Source organism: Pistacia vera, unplaced genomic scaffold (assembly GCF_008641045.1).
Source record: "Pistacia vera cultivar Batoury unplaced genomic scaffold, PisVer_v2 Contig320, whole genome shotgun sequence".
In the NCBI taxonomy this organism is placed as follows: Eukaryota; Viridiplantae; Streptophyta; class Magnoliopsida; order Sapindales; family Anacardiaceae; genus Pistacia; species Pistacia vera.
The window spans coordinates 3,228,011-3,250,719 of record NW_022196136.1 but is presented as its reverse complement, the minus strand read 5'-3'; the positions used below and the strand labels follow the sequence as shown (position 1 = coordinate 3,250,719).

At 35.1% G+C, this 22,709-nt stretch overlaps 4 protein-coding genes and 2 pseudogenes across 4 annotated transcripts; 5 read left to right on the top strand and 1 right to left on the bottom strand.

The window, feature by feature from the left end:
- Positions 1 to 2,439: 2,439 nt before the first annotated feature.
- On the top strand, positions 2,440 to 4,218 carry LOC116137012 (tubulin beta chain-like). Its single transcript, XM_031422693.1, has 3 exons — positions 2,440 to 2,887; positions 2,991 to 3,260; positions 3,359 to 4,218. The coding sequence occupies exons 1-3, from the start codon at positions 2,494 to 2,496 to the stop codon at positions 4,024 to 4,026; spliced, it is 1,332 nt and encodes a 443-aa protein (XP_031278553.1). The 5' UTR covers positions 2,440 to 2,493; the 3' UTR covers positions 4,027 to 4,218.
- Positions 4,219 to 6,473: 2,255 nt separating this feature from the next.
- On the top strand, positions 6,474 to 8,657 carry LOC116136839 (annotated as a pseudogene).
- A 1,963-nt stretch (positions 8,658 to 10,620) lies between these two features.
- LOC116136970 lies at positions 10,621 to 12,082 on the top strand (annotated as a pseudogene).
- Positions 12,083 to 12,327: 245 nt separating this feature from the next.
- Positions 12,328 to 16,309, top strand: LOC116136910 (glutamate--cysteine ligase, chloroplastic). Its single transcript, XM_031422576.1, has 12 exons — positions 12,328 to 12,460; positions 12,933 to 13,016; positions 13,143 to 13,211; positions 13,292 to 13,362; positions 13,448 to 13,516; positions 13,646 to 13,739; positions 13,912 to 14,001; positions 14,092 to 14,172; positions 14,717 to 14,809; positions 15,275 to 15,355; positions 15,435 to 15,504; positions 15,824 to 16,309. The coding sequence occupies exons 1-12, from the start codon at positions 12,389 to 12,391 to the stop codon at positions 15,910 to 15,912; spliced, it is 963 nt and encodes a 320-aa protein (XP_031278436.1). The 5' UTR covers positions 12,328 to 12,388; the 3' UTR covers positions 15,913 to 16,309.
- Positions 16,310 to 17,626: 1,317 nt separating this feature from the next.
- On the top strand, positions 17,627 to 19,558 carry LOC116136908 (tubulin beta chain-like). The gene is made up of 3 exons (XM_031422575.1): positions 17,627 to 18,227; positions 18,331 to 18,600; positions 18,699 to 19,558. The coding sequence occupies exons 1-3, from the start codon at positions 17,834 to 17,836 to the stop codon at positions 19,364 to 19,366; spliced, it is 1,332 nt and encodes a 443-aa protein (XP_031278435.1). The 5' UTR covers positions 17,627 to 17,833; the 3' UTR covers positions 19,367 to 19,558.
- A 131-nt stretch (positions 19,559 to 19,689) lies between these two features.
- LOC116136911 (remorin-like) lies at positions 19,690 to 22,483 on the bottom strand. Its single transcript, XM_031422577.1, has 5 exons — positions 22,090 to 22,483; positions 21,469 to 21,519; positions 21,303 to 21,390; positions 20,243 to 20,324; positions 19,690 to 20,035 (listed from the first exon to the last, which is right to left on the bottom strand). The coding sequence occupies exons 1-5, from the start codon at positions 22,247 to 22,249 to the stop codon at positions 19,835 to 19,837; spliced, it is 582 nt and encodes a 193-aa protein (XP_031278437.1). The 5' UTR covers positions 22,250 to 22,483; the 3' UTR covers positions 19,690 to 19,834.
- Positions 22,484 to 22,709: the final 226 nt, after the last annotated feature.

Below are 22,709 nucleotides of genomic sequence, written 5' to 3'. Positions count from 1 at the left end.
CTTCTCAAATGGCTGTAGCCCATGTGAGTTTCAACTTTTTTGATGCGTTTCTTCCCATGTTGGTGCCCCCATCAGATCATTAGCATTTCATGTTACATAATAGAGTTAAGTGCAAGTTGTGGAAGAAATTAACAGGTGTGTGGTTGCTGTGGAGGAGACAACCTAACAATCTAACATCACTCGGCCATACCTATCGGCCCCTTTGATTGACATGAAAACAATGCTCGAGCTAAACACATCTTTTAATTGATATCCCACTCTCATCTCATTCCACCTTTTCCAAATCTCTCTATTACTTACCATTACTAATTTAGAGCATTTGTACTGATGAGAGTTGGTTAAACTGGCTCTTTCTCATGCAGGGGTGCAGATGGGGTTAAAGTAACAAGCAATAAGCAGTAACACAGAATGCAGAAGTGCTTTTGAAAACTTGGATTCTAATGTTGTGAAATTCCGTTAACATTTGACATTGGATTCCCACAAGTAGCCAACTGGTCCTTGTCCAGGTGCTGTAAAGAGAGTGCCAAAAACATTACTTATTCTGAAGACAGACTGACAGGAACTCTCATGCCTTCAATAATTGAATCTTATCTTAATATATATAAGCCACCTAATTTGATACGTAAAATATACAAGCAAATCTTCATTTGATTTATATGCTATAACCACCTCGTTTGCGTCAACTCATATATATATATATATTTAAATGCTATTTTATCAGTGGGTTAATACAGTAAAACCTTTTTATAGTGATACTTTATATAGGAATAAACTCTACATAGTCATAAAAAATTATATTCCCAATTTAGGATAGTTATAAATAAGAATAAACTCCATATTGTAATAAGTTATAATTTTTCTAATTCCCGTCTTAAGGAAAGTTGCCTCTATATAGTAATAATTATCTTTATATTGCAAAAAAATATATGATATATTACATTAAAGGTTTAAGATGAAAAAAAATATTTATTTGAAGTTGTTTGAGACAATAATTTATGTTTTAGAGTTATTATCAAATCTTTTAACTTGTGGGTACATTACTTGCTAGCATGTACATTTTCTTGTTAAAGTCAAAACATTTCTAGCTTCTCAAACATGTTTAGAGCTTCTTGACATGAAACTTTTTGTATTTTCATACTATCATCTTCATAATTATTTCTTTTCTCTTCTTGTTTAATCGTAGAAATGATTTCTTTTTTTTTGTTAAAGCAATAATGACTTGTTACTTATTTAGATGATTAAGGAAGACATTATTATTCATTCGATTAGTGTAGTGAAGTTGTCGAATCTGATCATTCTATTCTATAACGACTCTTCGATTCTCTTCATTCACTTCATTTATAACTTGCAATTCGTCAACATCAGGGGTCCTAATTTTGTAATGCTTAAAACAATTGACAATTCTCTGTGACTTTACATCAGTTGTCATGTAGCAACTGCATTTACAATTCTATCAAGGACAATTATTTTTGTTGGTTTCAAAATACGATCTTCTATCCGTTTCAAAAGTAAGCAATTGAAGCGCTGAATTGAAACCCTAATATTATTAAAAACATGAATTGAAATTCTAATATTGTACTATTAAAACATGAATTATGAAATAAGAATTTTTTTTTAACTACACCTCTATTAAGTTATAACCTCTTCATAATAATAAAATTAGTTAGTCCCACCATTATGACTATAGAGAGGTTTTACTGTACTATGCTCACAAACCCTTTTCATTAACTCTCTCTCACACACGCAACGTGACAGCTTGCAATTGGTCAACTCACAATAGGTCTCGTCTGTCCAATAGTGGATCCCGTCTGACCAATTGTGAGCTGTCACGTCGTCTTTGTGAGAGAAAGTTAGTGAGAAATGTTTGTCGACCTATCTTTATTGTTATCAGTTTGACAATATTGTCCAAAGATAATTACAATCACTACAAAGTTTCTTTGAATCAGTGTATAAAAATTTGTTATAATAAAATAAAAACTCCTTCACAATGTTCATGTTAGGGAACCAAAACCATGATTGACTGAAGTTTCTTTAACTTCAGTTTCAATGAATGTATATATAGTTTTAGTCCAGCCAAATCATAATGTAGTGGAAAGCAAATAATGAAGTGGGCATTTTTGGAATGGTAATGACAGATGGGAAATCACATTAGAGGATGGAGAGGTTGGTCGTTTAAGATAGAATAAGACCAAAGAAAGTAGCATGCAGCTCGGTTGTTTCAATTCATATCCAGCTCACAACTCTTGTTGGACTTTGACGTGTCTTCCTCCTGACAAAGACACAATATATTATTTATTCATATTTCTTTCTTTTCTACCCGAAATTAAATCATCAATGTCACATCTTCAATTCCATCCTCCTAACACCTTCCATCTCATCTTCCTGCTCTAGTATTTATATATATCTTCACCTTAATTTAGTTCACATACCCTCATTCACTCTTAATTTTTTAAAACTACCCAGTTTCAGTTTTAATCAGTATCCTGTACCAAAATGAGAGAAATTCTCCACATTCAAGCTGGTCAATGTGGTAACCAAATCGGTGGCAAGTTTTGGGAAGTTGTGTGTGATGAACATGGCATTGATGCCACTGGAAATTACATTGGCGATTCTCATGTTCAACTTGAGAGGGTTAATGTTTACTACAATGAAGCAAGTGGTGGGCGTTATGTCCCCAGAGCTGTGTTAATGGATCTTGAACCAGGCACCATGGACAGCTTACGTACAGGACCTTATGGTCAAATATTTAGACCTGATAACTTTGTTTTTGGTCAAAATGGTGCTGGAAACAATTGGGCTAAGGGGCATTACACCGAGGGAGCTGAATTGATCGATTCAGTTCTCGATGTAGTTCGTAAGGAGGCTGAGAATTGTGATTGCTTACAGGGCAAGTTATTTTTTCCATGTTGCCATTTTTAAGTCTACAATTAAATGGTTGTGTTCATACTAAAGTTACTTACTTTATCTTTCATTGATGTTTTATTTGATAGGCTTTCAGATCTGCCATTCACTTGGAGGTGGGACTGGATCAGGAATGGGAACCTTACTGATATCAAAGATCAGAGAAGAATATCCTGATCGAATGATGTTGACTTTTTCAGTTTTCCCCTCACCTAAAGTCTCTGATACTGTGGTTGAACCTTACAATGCCACTCTCTCTGTACACCAGCTAGTTGAAAATGCTGATGAGTGTATGGTTCTTGACAATGAAGCACTCTATGACATCTGCTTCCGAACTCTCAAGCTCACAAATCCCAGTTGTAAGTTCATTTTTTGAGTCTTTCATTCACATTTTTTCTCCTTTCTAAAGCATATGCCCCTTTGAACGAAATTAATGACCATATTATTTATTGTGTAGTTGGTGACTTGAACCATTTGATCTCAACAACAATGAGTGGAGTGACATGCTGCCTTCGCTTCCCTGGTCAACTCAACTCGGATCTTCGAAAATTAGCTGTAAATTTAATACCATTCCCTCGCCTGCACTTTTTCATGGTTGGTTTTGCACCCTTAACCTCTCGTGGGTCACAACAGTACCGTGCCTTAACAATTCCTGAACTTACTCAACAAATGTGGGATGCTAAAAATATGATGTGTGCTGCTGACCCTCGACATGGAAGGTATTTAACTGCCTCAGCAATGTTCCGAGGCAAAATGAGCACTAAGGAAGTTGATGAACAAATGATCAATGTACAGAATAAAAATTCCTCATATTTTGTTGAGTGGATCCCCAATAATGTTAAATCAAGTGTTTGTGATATTCCACCAACTGGGTTGTCTATGTCATCAACATTTATGGGGAATTCTACATCTATTCAAGAAATGTTCAGGCGTGTTTCGGAGCAATTTACAGTCATGTTTAGGAGAAAGGCATTTTTGCATTGGTACACAGGAGAGGGGATGGATGAAATGGAGTTTACCGAGGCTGAGAGTAATATGAATGATTTGGTATCAGAGTATCAGCAATATCAAGATGCTGTTGCAGTGGATGAAGAAGAGTATGAGGAAGAGGCAGAGGAGAATTAAATTTTAAAAGGATTTTAAATTCTTAATTTGGCTATGACCGTGGCCAGCAACATATGTTATTTGAATTTTCCTTTTTTCTTTTTCGTTTGTGCTTTGATGATGAATAAGGAGGCTTCTGCTGATTTACTGTGGGGAGTTTTCATTGTATCTATGTTGGGATTTGTAATTGTGTATAAGTTTTTTATTTATAAATATATGATCTTCTTTGTGTATAATCACACCAAAAGGTCGGCGTTAAGTTCGGATCAATCACCCACAGACCAACGATTTCTCACTACTACAATACAGAAAAAAAAGGAACCTTTTTTTTCTTCCAAATAGCACAAATTCTGCCACAACAAAGGACACTTCAAAGAAAACATCACTATCTTAGCACACAATACAATCGATTATCAAATAAGTTTGAAAAATAAAAGGAAACAAAATCCTGATAATTTTTTTTTTTTTTTTTTTTTTGCTGAAACATCTTTAAGCACTAAAGCAGCCAAGGAACTTCCAAGGTGTATAACCAGCTGCAAGGAATTTTTCTGCAGTCTCCTCTACCTTAAAAACATCTTCACCTCGTCTTGCTTCAATCATTGCTCTCTTCTCTTCAGCTGCCTTATGGATCTCCGAAATTTTATTTTTCATTCTCTCTGCATATTCTGCTTTCTTCCTTTCCATTTTTTCCTGTTATAAACACAGGTTGATGAAAACACAATCACTCAGAATGTTATCGACACGATATATACTAACAGGAATGACACCATACTAGCAATTCTGTGTACTGAAATAATGTATAACAGAGTGAAAAATAAAAAGACCACAGTGCGGTTCCAAGCTACAGAAAGCAATGTGATATATCCATATGAGACTTCCAATTATAGAGTTTATTACCTCATACTTTTTCAGTTGCACATCTACCAATGCTTTCTTGCTGTTCTCCCAGGATGCAATGGCAGAGAACCTTTTATATGCCCTGTACAATAGTCAAAGCTTAGCTAAATTTATCAAATCGAAGCTTATCATTCAGATGGGACTAGAAATAATTGGGTACCAAATTTTAGATTTGGACTTCTGATACTATTGGAACTCCAAGATAAAGGGATATGCAGAGAAACTTCTGGTCACTATATACAGTAAATAAATGATTTACACTGTCTAGAATCCGGATGTAGTCGTTAATGGAATGGGTGGTGTAGCATACATATAGTACAACACATGAGTTCAACTTCAATGGTAAATTGTATCTCATTGATGCAGGTGAAAGTACTCAACCAAATATGTTTTGCAATTTCTTTAGAAGTCTATCTAAACTCAAAGAGTTAATGGCTTTTTCCCACCCAAATAATGGCTTAATGACATTTTCTCACCCACAAATTTTTAAAATATCATTTTATTAACCAAATTTATATTCCAGCGACGATCAAAAAATAAATTTAGTCCAAGCTGTTGGGGCTTTTAAAGGGGGAGGGCAATGAGTCTTTTGGTGGTAGAAGGTTTGGATTTTGGTGGTTGGGATTGATTGAAATTTGACTTGGGAGGGGTGGTTATGCAAACCTTAATCGCTCGATTGTCAGCGATTGATAGGGTCGACAGGAGTAGGGTTTAAGAGGTTTTGGTGAGTGATGGTTGAGGAAGAGAATAGTGATGGTATGAGATCGCAACGATGTCGGAATCGGAAATAGAATATAAATTTAGATAATAAAATGATATTTTAAAAGTCTGTGGATGAGATAGAGTCATTAAGCCATTATTTGGGTTGGAAAAAGTCCTTTACTCAAACTCAAATCCTCAAAGGCAAGACAATATAGATGCGAGGTTCTGGTGGGAGTTTTTCAGGAATATCCATTGTTAGGCCCCCATAACTAGCCATTTACATCAAAACAGAAAATTAATTAAGAGAAAATATGGATATTTATATGTTCAAGGGACAGCCTACTTATAATTACCTGTTATCAGCTTTTGCCTTTTCATTGTCTTCCCATGCTTTTATTAAAGCCAATTTTTTTTCGGATTCAACTCGTGCAAGTACAGCATCTGAAATAATAATGTAAAAAATATATTATTTATTAATTACCAAGTGAACATACCAACAAAATATCACCACAAATATACCTCTGCCAACCGGATCCCCAGATTTTTCCTCAGCGACAGGATCTGCAACCTCTGTTACATCAAAGTTCAACCAGGTTAGATTAGAAGCGAACTTCATACCAGTTACATAATTTTGTTTCTCCATAATCTGGTTCATCAGTTTTTAGAATGAAAGTTTTTTTCTTTTCAAATCAATTCACGGTAAAAGGACTCTTTCCTGTAAAATCTCTGCTGAAGGGGTCAACTTATGCTATTAATATACAAGCACAGTAAAATTACATAAACAAAATTTATCAAAACAGAATAAACCCTCAAGAATTATAAGACACCATTAGGCCAAAGAATATTCCAAATTGTTTTAACGTACAAATATGGAGAAGATTATTAAAATTCTGATTAACTTAATTACAGTTTTAGTAAGCATAATCACAGCTATATAAATATCATAGTTTGTGACCTTCTATCTGAAGTATAGATGCTTTTTCTCTGCTTGTGCAGATTATAAGCCAACTTGGAGCAAAATTTGCTCATTTCATTTTCTTTCTAATGCCAGGTAGGGTTGTTATACGATGAAGTCTCACTTCAAAATTTCTAGATATGACAGCTGATTGGACCGCGGAAGAAAGATTAATGCTGGAAAAGGTAATGTTAACACTTATACATGTGCAGAAAAACTGTGTACATTTTCTTGAAAAGAAAATCAGTAGATTTTATGGTGCTTTTATTCTTGCAAAAGTTGATGATTATTCTTTTCAGATTGGTCCCTAGATTGTTAATTTAGTAACTAAATTTGAAATATTTTCTGATCTAAAGTCTTCGTTTTTGCTTTCTGCTTGTGAACTTAATATGATAATATGATGTGCTCAATGTTTAAAATTAAACTTGGATAGCATCAGTGTAACTTTGGCAGGGTTATACATTTGGTTATTTTCTTTCTTCTGAGTTAGTATAATATGACAAAGATCATCTATAGTTTGAATTGCAAGTAATTCATGTCCTACATTATATAGCATGTAACATTGAGTGTGCTGCCTAGTGTATCTTTCTGCTATGTCAAGATAACAAATCTAATTTTTGTAATCTATGTAATAGGTCCCAAAAACTGGTCTTAAGACTCCATTTCGAGATGGTTTGCTGAGGCAGTTGCTGAAGATGTCTTGAAGTTGGCGAAGGTAACTTGACATGGTGTGCTGCTACTTGTAGTTTATATTGTTGATGATGTTTCAATGCAAACATTTTTTCTTCTGCAGGATGGTTTGGAAAGAAGAGGGTATAAAGAATCAGGGTTCTTGAATGAGGTGCTGAGGGTTGTTAGACAGGTGAATGATCTAAAGCTTATATTTTATACTGAGTTATTTTTCTCTCCTTGGTGTGCATATACAGTTTAGTTGGAGGTTGAATTTTATGCAAATTAATCAGGGTTTTGGATTACTTTTTGTGTAAGATATGTAATGTGCTAATCATGCACAACATGACTTGTGCATACATATGAATTATGTCTTGTGTGTTGTTTTCCCTCTTGAGTTTGTGAGGCATTTACACATTTATCATGCAGCAAAACTCAAAAGCTTTATGTTTATAGTTTTGATACATTTTGATTTGTAAATGATGGAAGATTAACTTTATCAGGTGTAACCCCGGCTGAGAAACTTTTGAGATGTACCATGGAAGGTGGGGACAGTCTGTGGTCCTTTTTTTGAGGAGCTGCTCTATTAAATAGAAAAGTTTTCTGCCATTTTAATGGTGACCTATTTGTTATCCTGGTTAATTTTGGTCTATCCTTCTGTTTCTTCCGAACTGTTTTCAATTTACAGTCGTAGGAATAAAGGGTGTTGTAAATTCTTGCATGAGGGTCCCCATGTAACTCTCATCGAATCTAACCAGATCAAACCTTTGTTGAACTCTGTTGCAGAAAAGTGAAAGTTAGTGAGATCCATCACAAATGTAAGATGAACTTATGAAGTTGTACTTGTAATAAGGTTGTTAATTTGATTACATACATTATTGTCACTTGCATGATTCTTGTTGTTCAAACTTAGCATTGATTTAGCTTAGCTAGAGGCTTTTTCTTCATCTCTGAAATTTATTGATTTCCTAGGTTAGGTTTACTTCTCAAATGGCTATAGCCCTGTGAGTTTCAACTTTTTTGATGCGCTTCTTCCCCTGTTGGTGCCCCCATCAGATCATTAGCATTTCATGTTACATAATAGAGTTAAGTGCAAGTTGTGGAAGAAATTAACAGGTGTTGGTTGCTGTGGAGGAGACAACCTAACAATCTAACTCACTCGGCCATACCTATCGGCCCCTTTGATTGACATGAAAACAATGCTCAGCTAAACACATCTTTTAATTGATATCCCACTCTCATCTCATTCCACCTTTTCCAAATCTCTCTATTACTTACCATTACTAATTTAGAGCATTTGTACTGATGGATTTGTTTAAACTGGCTCTTTCTCATGCAGGGTTGCAGATGGGTTAAAGTAACAAGCATAAGCAGTACACAGAATGCAGAAGTGCTTTTGAAAACTTGGATTCTAATGTTAAACTGTTGAATTCCGTTACATTTGACATTGGATTCCCACAAGTAGCCAACTGGTCCTTGTCCAGGTGCTGTAAAGAGAGTGCCAAAAACATACTTATTCTGAAGACAGACTGACAGGAACCTCATGCCTTCAATAATTGAATCTTATCTTAATATATATGCCACCTAATTTGATCGTAAAATATACAGCAATCTTCATTTGATTTATATGCTATAACCCTCGTTTGCGTCAACTCATATATATATATTATTTAAATGCTATTTTATCAGTGGGTTAACAGTAAAACCTTTTATAGTGATACTTTAATAGAATAAACTCTACTAGTCTAAAAATTATATTCCCAATTTAGGATAGTTAAAATAAGATAAACTCCATTGTAATAAGTTATAATTTTTCTAATTCCCGTCTTAAGGAAAGTTGCCTCTATATAGTAATAATTATCTTTATATTGCAAAAAAATATATGATATATTACATTAGGTTTAAGATGAAAAAAATTATTTATTTGAAGTTGTTTGAGACATATTTATGTTTTAGAGTTATTTCAAATCTTTTAACTGTGTGGGTACATACTTGCTAGCATGTACATTTTCTTGTTAAAGTCAAAACATTTCTAGCTTCTCAACATGTTTAGAGCTTCTTGACATGAACTTTTTGTATTTTCATACTATCATCTTCATAATTATTTCTTTTCTCTTCTTGTTTAATCGTAGAATGTTTCTTTTTTTTTGTTAAAGCAATAATGACTTGTTCTTATTTAGATGATTAAGGAAGACATTATTATTCATTCGATTAGTGTAGTGAAGTTTTCGAATCTGATCATTCTATTCTATAACGACTCTTCGATTCTCTCTTCACTTCATTTATAACTTGCAATTCGTCAACATCAGGGTCCTAATTTTGTAAGCTTAAACAATTGACAATTCTCTGTGACTTACATCAGTTGTCATGTAGCAACTGCATTTACAATTCTATCAAGGACATTATTTTTGTTGGTTTCAAAATACGATCTTCTATCCGTTTCAAAAGTAAGCAATTGAAGCGCTGAATGGAAACCCTAATATTATTAAAACTGATTGAAATTCTAATATGTTACTATTAAAACATGAATTTGAAATAGAATTTTTTTTTAACTACACCTCATTAAGTTTAACCCTCATATAATAAAATTAGTTAGTCCCACCATTATGACTATAGAGAGGTTTTACTGTACTATGCTCACAAACCCTTTTCATTAACTCTCTCTCACACACGCAACGTGACAGCTTGCAATTGGTCAACTCACAATAGGTCTCTCTGTCCATAGTGGATCCCGTCTGACCAATTGTGAGCTGTCACGTCGTCTTTGTGAGAGAAAGTTAGTGAGAAATGTTTGTCGACCTATCTTTATTGTTATCATTTGACATATGTCCAAAGATAATTACCAATCACTACAAAGTTTCTTTGAATCAGTGTATAAAAATTTGTTATAATAAAATAAAAACTCCTCACAATGTTCATGTTGGGAACCAAACCATGATTGACTGAAGTTTCTTTAACTTCAGTTTCAATGAATGTATATATTTTTAGTCCACCAAATCATAATGTAGTGGAAAGCAAATAATGAAGTGGGCATTTTTGGAATGGTAATGACAGTGGGATCACATTAGAGGATGGAGAGGTTGGTCGTTTAAGATAGAATAAGACCAAAGAAAGTAGCATGCAGCTCGGTTGTTCAATTCATATCCGCTCACAACTCTTGTGGACTTTGACGTGTCTTCCTCCTGACAAAGACACAAATATATTATTTTTCAATTTCTTCTTTTCACCGAAATAAACATCAATGTCACATCTTCAATTTCATCCTCCAACACCTTCCATCTCATCTTCCTTCTCTAGTATTTATATATATCTTCACCTTAATTTGTTCACATACCTCATTCACTCTAATTTTTAAAACTACCCGTTTCAGTTTAATCAGTATCCTGTACCAAATGAGAGAAATTCTCCACATTCAAGCTGGTCAATGTGGTAACCAAATCGGTGGCAAGTTTTGGGAAGTTGTGTGTGATGAACATGGCATTGATGCCACTGGAAATTACATTGGCGATTCTCATGTTCAACTTGAGAGGGTTAATGTTTACTACAATGAAGCAAGTGGTGGGCGTTATGTCCCCAGAGCTGTGTTAATGGATCTTGAACCAGGCACCATGGACAGCTACGTACAGGACCTTATGGTCAAATATTTAGACCTGATACTTTGTTTTTGTCAAAATGGTGCTGGAAACAATTGGGCTAAGGGGCATTACACCGAGGGAGCTGAATTGATCGATTCAGTTCTCGATGTAGTTCGTAAGGAGGCTGAGAATGTGATTGCTTACAGGGCAAGTTATTTTTCCATTGTCCATTTTTAAGTCTACAATTAAATGGTTGTTTCATACTAAAGTTACTTACTTTATCTTTCATTGATGTTTTTTTGATAGGCTTTCAGATCTGCCATTCCTTGGAGGTGGGACTGGATCAGGAATGGGAACCTTACTGATATCAAAGATCAGAGAAGAATATCCTGATCGAATGATGTTGACTTTTTCAGTCTTCCCCTCACCTAAAGTCTCTGATACTGTGGTGAACCTTACAATGCCACTCTCTCTGTACACCGCTAGTTGAAAATGCTGATGAGTGTATGGTTCTTGACAATGAAGCACTCTATGACATCTGTTTCGAACTCTCAACTCACAAATCCCAGTTGTAAGTTCATTTTTTGAGTCTTCATTCACATTTTTTCTCCTTTCTAAGCATATGCCCCTTTGAACGAAATTAATGACCATATTATTTATTGTGTAGTTGGTGACTTGAACCATTTGATCTCAACAACAATGAGTGGAGTGACATGCTGCCTTCGCTTCCCTGGTCAACTCAACTCGGATCTTCGAAAATTAGCTGTAAATTTAATACCATTCCCTCGCCTGCACTTTTTCATGGTTGGTTTGCACCCTTAACCTCTCGTGGGTCACACAGTACCGGCCTTAACAATTCCTGAACTTACTCAACAAATGTGGGATGCTAAAAATATGATGTGTGCTGCTGACCCTCGACTGGAAGGTATTAACTGCCTCAGCAATGTTCCGAGGCAAAATGAGCACTAAGTTGATGAACAAATGATCAATGTACAGAATAAAAATTCCTCATATTTGTTAGTGGATCCCCAATAATGTTAAATCAAGTTTTGTGATATTCCACCAACTGGGTTGTCTATGTCATCAACATTTATGGGGATTCTACATCTATTCAAGAAATGTTCAGGCGTGTTTCGGAGCAATTTACAGTCATGTTTAGGAGAAAGGCCTTTTGCATTGGTACACAGGAAGGGGATGATGAAATGGAGTTTACCGAGGCTGAGATATATAATGATTTGTATCAGAGTATCAGCAATATCAAGATGCTGTTGCTGGATGAAGAAGTATGAGGAAGAGCAGAGGAGAATTAAATTTTAAAAGGATTTTAAGTTCTTATCATCACAACAAATAAAGATTTAAATGTATATTATATAGTGTTATTTGGTGGTGGTGTTTTTGCATTGTCTTGGTTCTTTTCGTTGAATTCTGTTAATCAACTATGATCTCTGCTAGAATGAAGCACAATATGCGAATTCAGAGCATTTTCCTTTTTTTTTTTCTTTCTTTCTTTTTAGATCCATGGATAATATATGCTGGATGTTAAACTTTGTGTGCTTTGTAACAGGTGAAAGCTGTTGCGGAGGAAATGGGAATTGGGTTTGTAGGAATTGGTTTTCAGCCCAAATGGGGACTTAAAGATATACCTGTTATGCCAAAGGTACTGATCATCTCTCTTTTCACTATTTAGATTGGTTGCAAAGTGGTAATACACTAGTGCTTGCGTGTCCGTGTAGTAAGCCCATAAAACCTCTTAGCTTTTTTATTAATTGATTTTATTATTTACAAGGGTTAGTTGATTATGTTGCTGTATTGTTTCTTGAACTAAACAGAGTATTCATCACTTTCTTTTAATGTTTACTTAGTTGCTGTTGTATAGATTAATATTCAATGGTTTTGTATTAATGGTGGAAGTTTCAGAGTCCACATGTTCAATTTCTAATCATAATTATAGTAGTTGAACTCTGTTATAATAATTTCCTTCCCGAATTTGCCCAAGATACTTATTAACTGTAACTATTGTGTTGCTTGCCTCTGCAAAACTTGGCATTTTATCAGTTCTACGTATCTATTATTATTTCATTCTTTTGGGGGCCTTCACTACTTCGCAATGACATGGTATTTTGGCTCAGGGAAGATATGAGATAATGAGGAATTACATGCCTAAAGTGGGCTCACTTGGGCTTGATATGATGTTTAGGACATGTACTGTTCAGGTGAGTTGAAACTTGCAGTTCTTAATGGTACGGACCTGTTTAATTAGTATCACCTTGACTTGGTGAGAAGATGATTCTTTGAAATTCAGAACTGTGCTGATGCATAAGTAATTTTATTTGTTATAGGTTAATCTGGACTTCAGTTCAGAGGCTGACATGATCCGCAAATTTCGTGCTGGTCTTGCTTTGCAGCCTGTGAGAAACTCACTACCTTTTGTTTTTATTGGAGTTTTCTCTATTTATGAGGCATCTAATGGGTGTAGAAATTGAAACAGATAGCAACAGCTCTATTTGCGAATTCACCATTTACTGAAGGAAAGCCAAATGGTTATCTCAGCAAGAGAAGGTGTTTAGATGTGACCTTAGTCTTTTCTTCATGTTCTTATATCTTTTACAACATGCTTCATACTAACTATTCTTTTTTTGAACAGCCATATTTGGACAGATACTGATAACAATCGGGCTGGCATGCTTCCCTTTGTTTTTGATGGCTCCTTTGGGTGCGTTCAGCTTTTGTTATGTGTAGAGAAAACTTGGAAATTTTTTTTGTGATATGTCTGGAAGGTAGTTTTTCATTATTAAGTCCAGCATCATATTTTAACAATAGTATTCTATTTCCTCTGGCACAGGTTTGAGCAGTATGTTGACTATGCTCTTGATGTTCCAATGTATTTTGTTTTTCGCAAAAAGAAGTATATTGATTGTGCGGGGATGTCATTCCGGGTTTCCATCTATCTTTAATACTTTTGTAATCTAAGGCTTCTTCTATAGCCATTCTTTTTGCTCCATCAACTTCTTTATCCTGACCTTTTATGTCATCCTTTGAGTTAATCCTGTCTTGACATTCTATCTCAGGCTATTGGTTCTTTGAACAATAACACTAGTCATTTTGCAGGACTTTTTGGCTGGAAAACTTCCATGTCTTCCTGGTGAATTGCCAACTCTTAATGATTGGGAGAATCATCTGACAACAATATTTCCAGAGGTTTATTGCATGCGTTTGTGATCAATTTATTAAAATTCTTCTCCCAGTTCTTCTTCCTAATTTAAACCATATGGTACTCTTTACTTTCAGGTTAGGCTCAAGAGATACTTGGAGATGAGAGGTGCTGATGGAGGGCCTTGGAGGAGGTTATGTGCTTTGCCAGCATTTTGGGTAATTGGCCCTTCTAATTTATTATGCATAACTACTCTACAGTGCATGATTCAGTAGAAATCATCTGAATGGGATCAACATTGGTGTTCTAGTAACACTATAGACTTTGAAAATGCTCTAAAGTAGGAAGGATGGGAGACTTGAAAAGATACTTGGGGTTAATTCAACATTAGTTGGAAACATGTTGATACTTCAAATCAATTATAAGATGTATTCTCTTAGTTGTTTGTTATATGCTTATTCTTGTCATTTTGCATAATGTTATATGATCTTTCTGTTATCTTTCTGTTTCTAACAGATGCTTGTATATGTGGCCTTGAATCTTAGCTACATATTCTTGATTCATATACAAAGTCTTTATGATAAAACTCACTTAACATGACCTTGTTTTTTTATCAATTCTGTGACTCATTTGCAATGGCCTCTATCCAATAGTTTGTGACCTTCTATCTGAAGTATTAGATGCTTTTTCTCTGGCTTGTGCAGATTACATAAGCCCCTTTGGAGCAAAATTTGCTCATTTTCATTTTCTTTCTAATGCCAGGTAGGTTTGTTATACGATGAGGTCTCACTTCAAAATGTTCTAGATATGACAGCTGATTGGACCGCGGAAGAAAGATTAATGCTGAGGAATAAGGTAATGTTAACACTTATACATGTGCAGAAAAACTGCGTACATTTTCTTGATAAAGAAAATCAGTAGATTTTATGGTGCTTTTATTCTTGCAAAATTGTTGATGACTTAATTCTTTTCAGATTGGTCCCTAGATTGGTAATTTTAGTAACTTAAATTTGAAATATTTTCTGATCTAAAGTCTTCAGTTATTTGCTTTCTGCTTGTGAACTTAATATGATAACATGATGTGTCAATGTTTAAAATTAAACATTGGATAGCATCAGTGTAACTTTGGCAGGGTTATACATTTGGTTATTTCTCTTTCTTCTGGAGTTAGTATAATATGACAAAATGATCATCTATAGTTTGAATTGCAAAATAATTCATGTCCTACATTATATAGCATGTAACATTGAGGTGCTGCCTAGGTGTATCTTTCTGCTATGGTCAAGATAACAAATCTAATTTTTGTAATCTATGTAATAGGTCCCAAAAACTGGTCTTAAGACTCCATTTCGAGATGGTTTGCTGAGGCATGTTGCTGAAGATGTCTTGAAGTTGGCGAAGGTAACTTGACATTGTTGTGCTGCTACTTAAAAGTTTATTTTGTTGATGATGTTCAATGCAAACATTTTTTCTTCTGCAGGATGGTTTGGAAAGAAGAGGGTATAAAGAATCAGGGTTCTTGAATGAGGTGGCTGAGGTTGTTAGAACAGGTGAATGATCTAAAGCTTATATTTTATATACTGAGTTATTTTTTTCTCCTTGGTGTGCATGTACAGTTTAGGTCGGAGGTTGAATTTTATGCAAATTAATCAGGGTTTTGGATTACTTTTTGTGTAAGATATGTAATGTGCTAATCATGCACAAAACATGACTTGTTGCATACATATGAATTATGTCTTTTGTGTTTGTTTTCCTCTTGAGTTTGTGAGGCATTTACACAATTTATCATGCAGCAAAACTCAAAAGCTTTATGTTTATAGTTTTGATACATTTTGATTTGTAAATGATGGAAGATTAACTTTATGACAGGTGTAACACCGGCTGAGAAACTTTTGGAGATGTACCATGGGAAGTGGGGACAGTCTGTGGATCCTGTTTTTGAGGAGCTGCTCTATTAAAATAGAATAAGTTTTCTGCCATTTTAATGGTGACCTATTTGTTATCCTTGGTTGAATTTTGGTCTAATCCTTCTGTTTCTTCCGAACTGTTTTCAATTTACAGTCGTAGGAATAAAGGGTGTTGTAAATTCTTGCATGAGGGTCCCCATGTAACTCTCATCGAATCTAACCAGATCAAACCTTTGTTGAACTCTGTTGCAGACAAGTGAAAGTTAGTGAAGAATCCATCACAAATGTAAGATGAACTTATGAAGTTGTACTTGTAATAAGGTTGTTTTTAATTTGATTACAATACATTATTGTCACTTGCATGATTCTTGTTGTTCAAAGACTTAGCATATGATTGTATGCTTAGAGGCTTTTCTTCATCTCTGAAATTTATTGATTTCCTAGGTTATGTTTACTTCTCAAATGGCTGTAGCCCATGTGAGTTTCAACTTTTTTGATGCGTTTCTTCCCATGTTGGTGCCCCCATCAGATCATTAGCATTTCATGTTACATAATAGAGTTAAGTGCAAGTTGTGGAAGAAATTAACAGGTGTGTGGTTGCTGTGGAGGAGACAACCTAACAATCTAACATCACTCGGCCATACCTATCGGCCCCTTTGATTGACATGAAAACAATGCTCGAGCTAAACACATCTTTTAATTGATATCCCACTCTCATCTCATTCCACCTTTTCCAAATCTCTCTATTACTTACCATTACTAATTTAGAGCATTTGTACTGATGAGAGTTGGTTAAACTGGCTCTTTCTCATGCAGGGGTGCAGATGGGGTTAAAGTAATAAGCAATAAGCAGTAACACAGAATGCAGAAGTGCTTTTGAAAACTTGGATTCTAATGTTGTGAAATTCCGTTAACATTTGACATTGGATTCCCACAGGTAGCCAACGGGTCCTTGTCCAGGTGCTGTAAAGAGAGTGCCAAAAACATTACTTATTCTGAAGACAGACTGACAGGAACTCTCATGCCTTCAATAATTGAATCTTATCTTAATATATATAAGCCACCTAATTTGATCCGTAAAATATACAAGCAAATCTTCTATTGATTTATATGCTATAACTACTTTGTCTGCGTCAACTCATATATCTTTTTTTTTTTTTTTTAAATGTTATTTTATCAGTTGGGTAATACTATGCTCACAAACCCTTTTCATTAACTCTCTCTTACGCGACGTGACAACTTGCAAGTGGTTAACTCACAATAGGTCTCACCTGTCTAACAGTGGATCCCGTCTGACCAATTATGAGCTGTTACGTCGTCTTTGTGAGAGAAAGTTAGTGAAAAATTTTTGCCAGCCTATCTTTATTGTTTTTGACAATATTGTCCAAAGATAATTACAATCACTACAAAGTTTCTTTGAATCAGTGTATATAAATTTTTTATAATAAAATAAAAACTCCTTCACAATGTTCATGTTAGGGAACCAAAACCATGATTGACTGAAGTTTCTTTAACTTCAGTTTCAATGAATGTATATATAGTTTTAGTCCAACCAAATCATAATGTAGTGGAAAGCAAATAATGAAGTGGGCATTTTTGGAATGGTAATGACAGATGGGAAATCATATTAGAGGATGGAGAGGTTGGTCGTTTAAGATAGAATAAGACCAAAGAAAGTAGCATGCAGCTCGGTTGTTTCAATTCATATCCAGCTCACAACTCTTGTTGGACTTTGACGTGTCTTCCTCCTGACAAAGACACAATATATTATTTATTCATATTTCTTTCTTTTCTACCCGAAATTAAATCATCAATGTCACATCTTCAATTCCATCCTCCTAACACCTTCCATCTCATCTTCCTGCTCTAGTATTTATATATATCTTCACCTTAATTTAGTTCACATACTCTCATTCACTCTTAATTTTTTAAAACTACCCAGTTTCAGTTTTAATCAGTATCCTGTACCAAAATGAGAGAAATTCTCCACATTCAAGCTGGTCAATGTGGTAACCAAATCGGTGGCAAGTTTTGGGAAGTTGTGTGTGATGAACATGGCATTGATGCCACTGGAAATTACATTGGCGATTCTCATGTTCAACTTGAGAGGGTTAATGTTTACTACAATGAAGCAAGTGGTGGGCGTTATGTCCCCAGAGCTGTGTTAATGGATCTTGAACCAGGCACCATGGACAGCTTACGTACAGGACCTTATGGTCAAATATTTAGACCTGATAACTTTGTTTTTGGTCAAAATGGTGCTGGAAACAATTGGGCTAAGGGGCATTACACCGAGGGAGCTGAATTGATCGATTCAGTTCTCGATGTAGTTCGTAAGGAGGCTGAGAATTGTGATTGCTTACAGGGCAAGTTATTTTTTCCATGTTGCCATTTTTAAGTCTACAATTAAATGGTTGTGTTCATACTAAAGTTACTTACTTTATCTTTCATTGATGTTTTATTTGATAGGCTTTCAGATCTGCCATTCACTTGGAGGTGGGACTGGATCAGGAATGGGAACCTTACTGATATCAAAGATCAGAGAAGAATATCCTGATCGAATGATGTTGACTTTTTCAGTTTTCCCCTCACCTAAAGTCTCTGATACTGTGGTTGAACCTTACAATGCCACTCTCTCTGTACACCAGCTAGTTGAAAATGCTGATGAGTGTATGGTTCTTGACAATGAAGCACTCTATGACATCTGCTTCCGAACTCTCAAGCTCACAAATCCCAGTTGTAAGTTCATTTTTTGAGTCTTTCATTCACATTTTTTCTCCTTTCTAAAGCATATGCCCCTTTGAACGAAATTAATGACCATATTATTTATTGTGTAGTTGGTGACTTGAACCATTTGATCTCAACAACAATGAGTGGAGTGACATGCTGCCTTCGCTTCCCTGGTCAACTCAACTCGGATCTTCGAAAATTAGCTGTAAATTTAATACCATTCCCTCGCCTGCACTTTTTCATGGTTGGTTTTGCACCCTTAACCTCTCGTGGGTCACAACAGTACCGTGCCTTAACAATTCCTGAACTTACTCAACAAATGTGGGATGCTAAAAATATGATGTGTGCTGCTGACCCTCGACATGGAAGGTATTTAACTGCCTCAGCAATGTTCCGAGGCAAAATGAGCACTAAGGAAGTTGATGAACAAATGATCAATGTACAGAATAAAAATTCCTCATATTTTGTTGAGTGGATCCCCAATAATGTTAAATCAAGTGTTTGTGATATTCCACCAACTGGGTTGTCTATGTCATCAACATTTATGGGGAATTCTACATCTATTCAAGAAATGTTCAGGCGTGTTTCGGAGCAATTTACAGTCATGTTTAGGAGAAAGGCATTTTTGCATTGGTACACAGGAGAGGGGATGGATGAAATGGAGTTTACCGAGGCTGAGAGTAATATGAATGATTTGGTATCAGAGTATCAGCAATATCAAGATGCTGTTGCAGTGGATGAAGAAGAGTATGAGGAAGAGGCAGAGGAGAATTAAATTTTAAAAGGATTTTAAATTCTTAATTTGGCTATGACCGTGGCCAGCAACATATGTTATTTGAATTTTCCTTTTTTCTTTTTCGTTTGTGCTTTGATGATGAATAAGGAGGCTTCTGCTGATTTACTGTGGGGAGTTTTCATTGTATCTATGTTGGGATTTGTAATTGTGTATAAGTTTTTTATTTATAAATATATGATCTTCTTTGTGTATAATCACACCAAAAGGTCGGCGTTAAGTTCGGATCAATCACCCACAGACCAACGATTTCTCACTACTACAATACAGAAAAAAAAGGAACCTTTTTTTTCTTCCAAATAGCACAAATTCTGCCACAACAAAGGACACTTCAAAGAAAACATCACTATCTTAGCACACAATACAATCGATTATCAAATAAGTTTGAAAAATAAAAGGAAACAAAATCCTGATAATTTTTTTTTTTTTTTTTTTTTTGCTGAAACATCTTTAAGCACTAAAGCAGCCAAGGAACTTCCAAGGTGTATAACCAGCTGCAAGGAATTTTTCTGCAGTCTCCTCTACCTTAAAAACATCTTCACCTCGTCTTGCTTCAATCATTGCTCTCTTCTCTTCAGCTGCCTTATGGATCTCCGAAATTTTATTTTTCATTCTCTCTGCATATTCTGCTTTCTTCCTTTCCATTTTTTCCTGTTATAAACACAGGTTGATGAAAACACAATCACTCAGAATGTTATCGACACGATATATACTAACAGGAATGACACCATACTAGCAATTCTGTGTACTGAAATAATGTATAACAGAGTGAAAAATAAAAAGACCACAGTGCGGTTCCAAGCTACAGAAAGCAATGTGATATATCCATATGAGACTTCCAATTATAGAGTTTATTACCTCATATTTTTTCAGTTGCACATCTACCAATGCTTTCTTGCTGTTCTCCCAGGATGCAATGGCAGAGAACCTTTTATATGCCCTGTACAATAGTTAAAACTTAGCTAAATTTATCAAATCGAAGCTTATCATTCAGATGGGACTAGAAATAATTGGGTACCAGATTTTAGATTTGGACTTCTGATACTATTGGAACTCCCAAGATAAAGGGATATGCAGAGAAACTTTTGGTCACTATATACAGTAAATAAACGATTTACACTGTCTGGAATCCGGATGTAGTCGTTAATGGAATGGGTGGTGTAGCATAGATATAGTACAATACATGAGTTCAACTTCAATGGTAAATTGTATCTCATTGATGCAGGTGAAAGTACTCAACCAAATATGTTTTGCAATTTCTTTAGAAGTCTATCTAAACTCAAAAGAGTTAATGACTTTTTCCTACTCAAATAATGGCTTAATGACACTTTCCTACCTATAAATTTTTAAAATACTATTTTATTAACTAAATTTATACTCCAGCGATGATAAAAAAGCAAACTCAGTCCAAAGTATTAGGGCTTTTGAAGGAGGATGTCAATGAGTCTTTTGGTGGTGAAATGTTTGGATTCTGGTGGTTGGGATTGATTGGAATTTGACTTGGGAGGGATGGTTGTGCAAACCTTAGTCGCTCGATTGTCAGCGATTGGTAGGGTCGACATGATTAGGGTTTGAGAGGTTTTAATGAGTGATAATTGAGGAAGAGAATACTGGTAGTGTGAGATTGCAATGATGTCGGAATTGGAAACCGAATATAAATTTAAATAGTAAAATAATATTTTAAAAGTCTCCGGGTGAGATAAAGTCATTAAGCCATTATTTGGGTTGGAAAAAGTCCTTTACTCAAACTCAAATCCTTAAAGGCAAGACAACATAGATGCGAGGATTTTCTGGTGGGAGTTTTTCAGGAATATCCATTATTAGGCCCCCATAACTAGCCATTTACATCAAAACACAAAATTAATTAAGAGAAAATATGGATATTTATATGTTTAGGGGACAGCCTACTTATAATTACCTGTTATCAGCTTTTGCCTTTTCATTGTCTTCCCATGCTTTTACTAAAGCCAATCTTTTTTCGGATTCAACTCGTGCAAGTACAGCATCTGAAATAATAATGTAAAAAATATATTATTTATTAATTACCAAGTGAACATACCAACAAAATATCACCACAAATATACCTCTGCCAACCGGATCCCCAGATTTTTCCTCAGCGACAGGATCTGCAACCTCTGTTACATCAAAGTTCAACCAGGTTAGATTAGAAGCGAACTTCATACCAGTTACATAATTTTGTTTCTCCATAATCTGGTTCATCAGTTTTTAGAATGAAAGTTTTTTTCTTTTCAAATCAATTCACGGTAAAAGGACTCTTTCCTGTAAAATCTCTGCTGAAGGGGTCAACTTATGCTATTAATATACAAGCACAGTAAAATTACATAAACAAAATTTATCAAAACAGAATAAACCCTCAAGAATTATAAGACACCATTAGGCCAAAGAATATTCCAAATTGTTTTAACGTACAAATATCAAGAAGATTATTAAAATTCTGATTAACTTAATTACAGTTTTAGTAAGCATAATCACAGTTATATAAATATCAAATGAAAGAAAACATGAGATGTTCTGCAAAGTGGAAACTAACCGAACCATCTCAATTTATAATTAAGCTATACAATTATGAATTAAACCCTATCCTGCATTTGAAGAACGAAACAAATCATATGGATAAAAATTGTCTTTTCCTCTAGCCCTTAGTTTTCTTAGGAACCAAGCAGAGAAAAGAGGGAAGGCCATACTTTGATCAACTGGGTTCAGAAACTTCTCCTTGGCGGGGTCTTCATGAAGTGGTTCTTCCTTCTCTTTAACAGGAGCATGCTCCTCTTCAGGTGGTTTGACCACAGAAGATGGCCCTGGTTCAGTCTCTGCTTCAGCTTTTTTAGAACCCTCCTCCGCCATAACGTAGTCTTTTAACTTAGCCAGTGAGACGCTGAGAAAAAACACAAGATTTATAATCTAAATGCAAGTTAACAAGAAGAGCAAAAGACAGAAACTCTTGTAAGTGTCGCTGGAAACTCTCCTCGGCGATGGCAGTAGGTTAAAAAAAATATCAAATTTTATGAGTTGGGTTGTAGCAGAAATGCCAGAAATGCATACAATATTTGGTCACTTTGGACTTTCCAAAAAGAAAGTGATTGGTTTTGCCTACAAACTTCAATCTTACGTTGCTTTCTTTTTCTTTGATGCAATGATCATAGAACTAAATAAAGTAGAGACTCATTACTTTAAGTCTTTTTCTGGGATATATATCAAAGTAACACTCATTACTACTCAATCTTAAACCATTAATGGTGTGTGGTGACTGGTGACCAAATGTGATTACTCTCCCTTCCTTTAAGAAAATATTAACTACATTTAC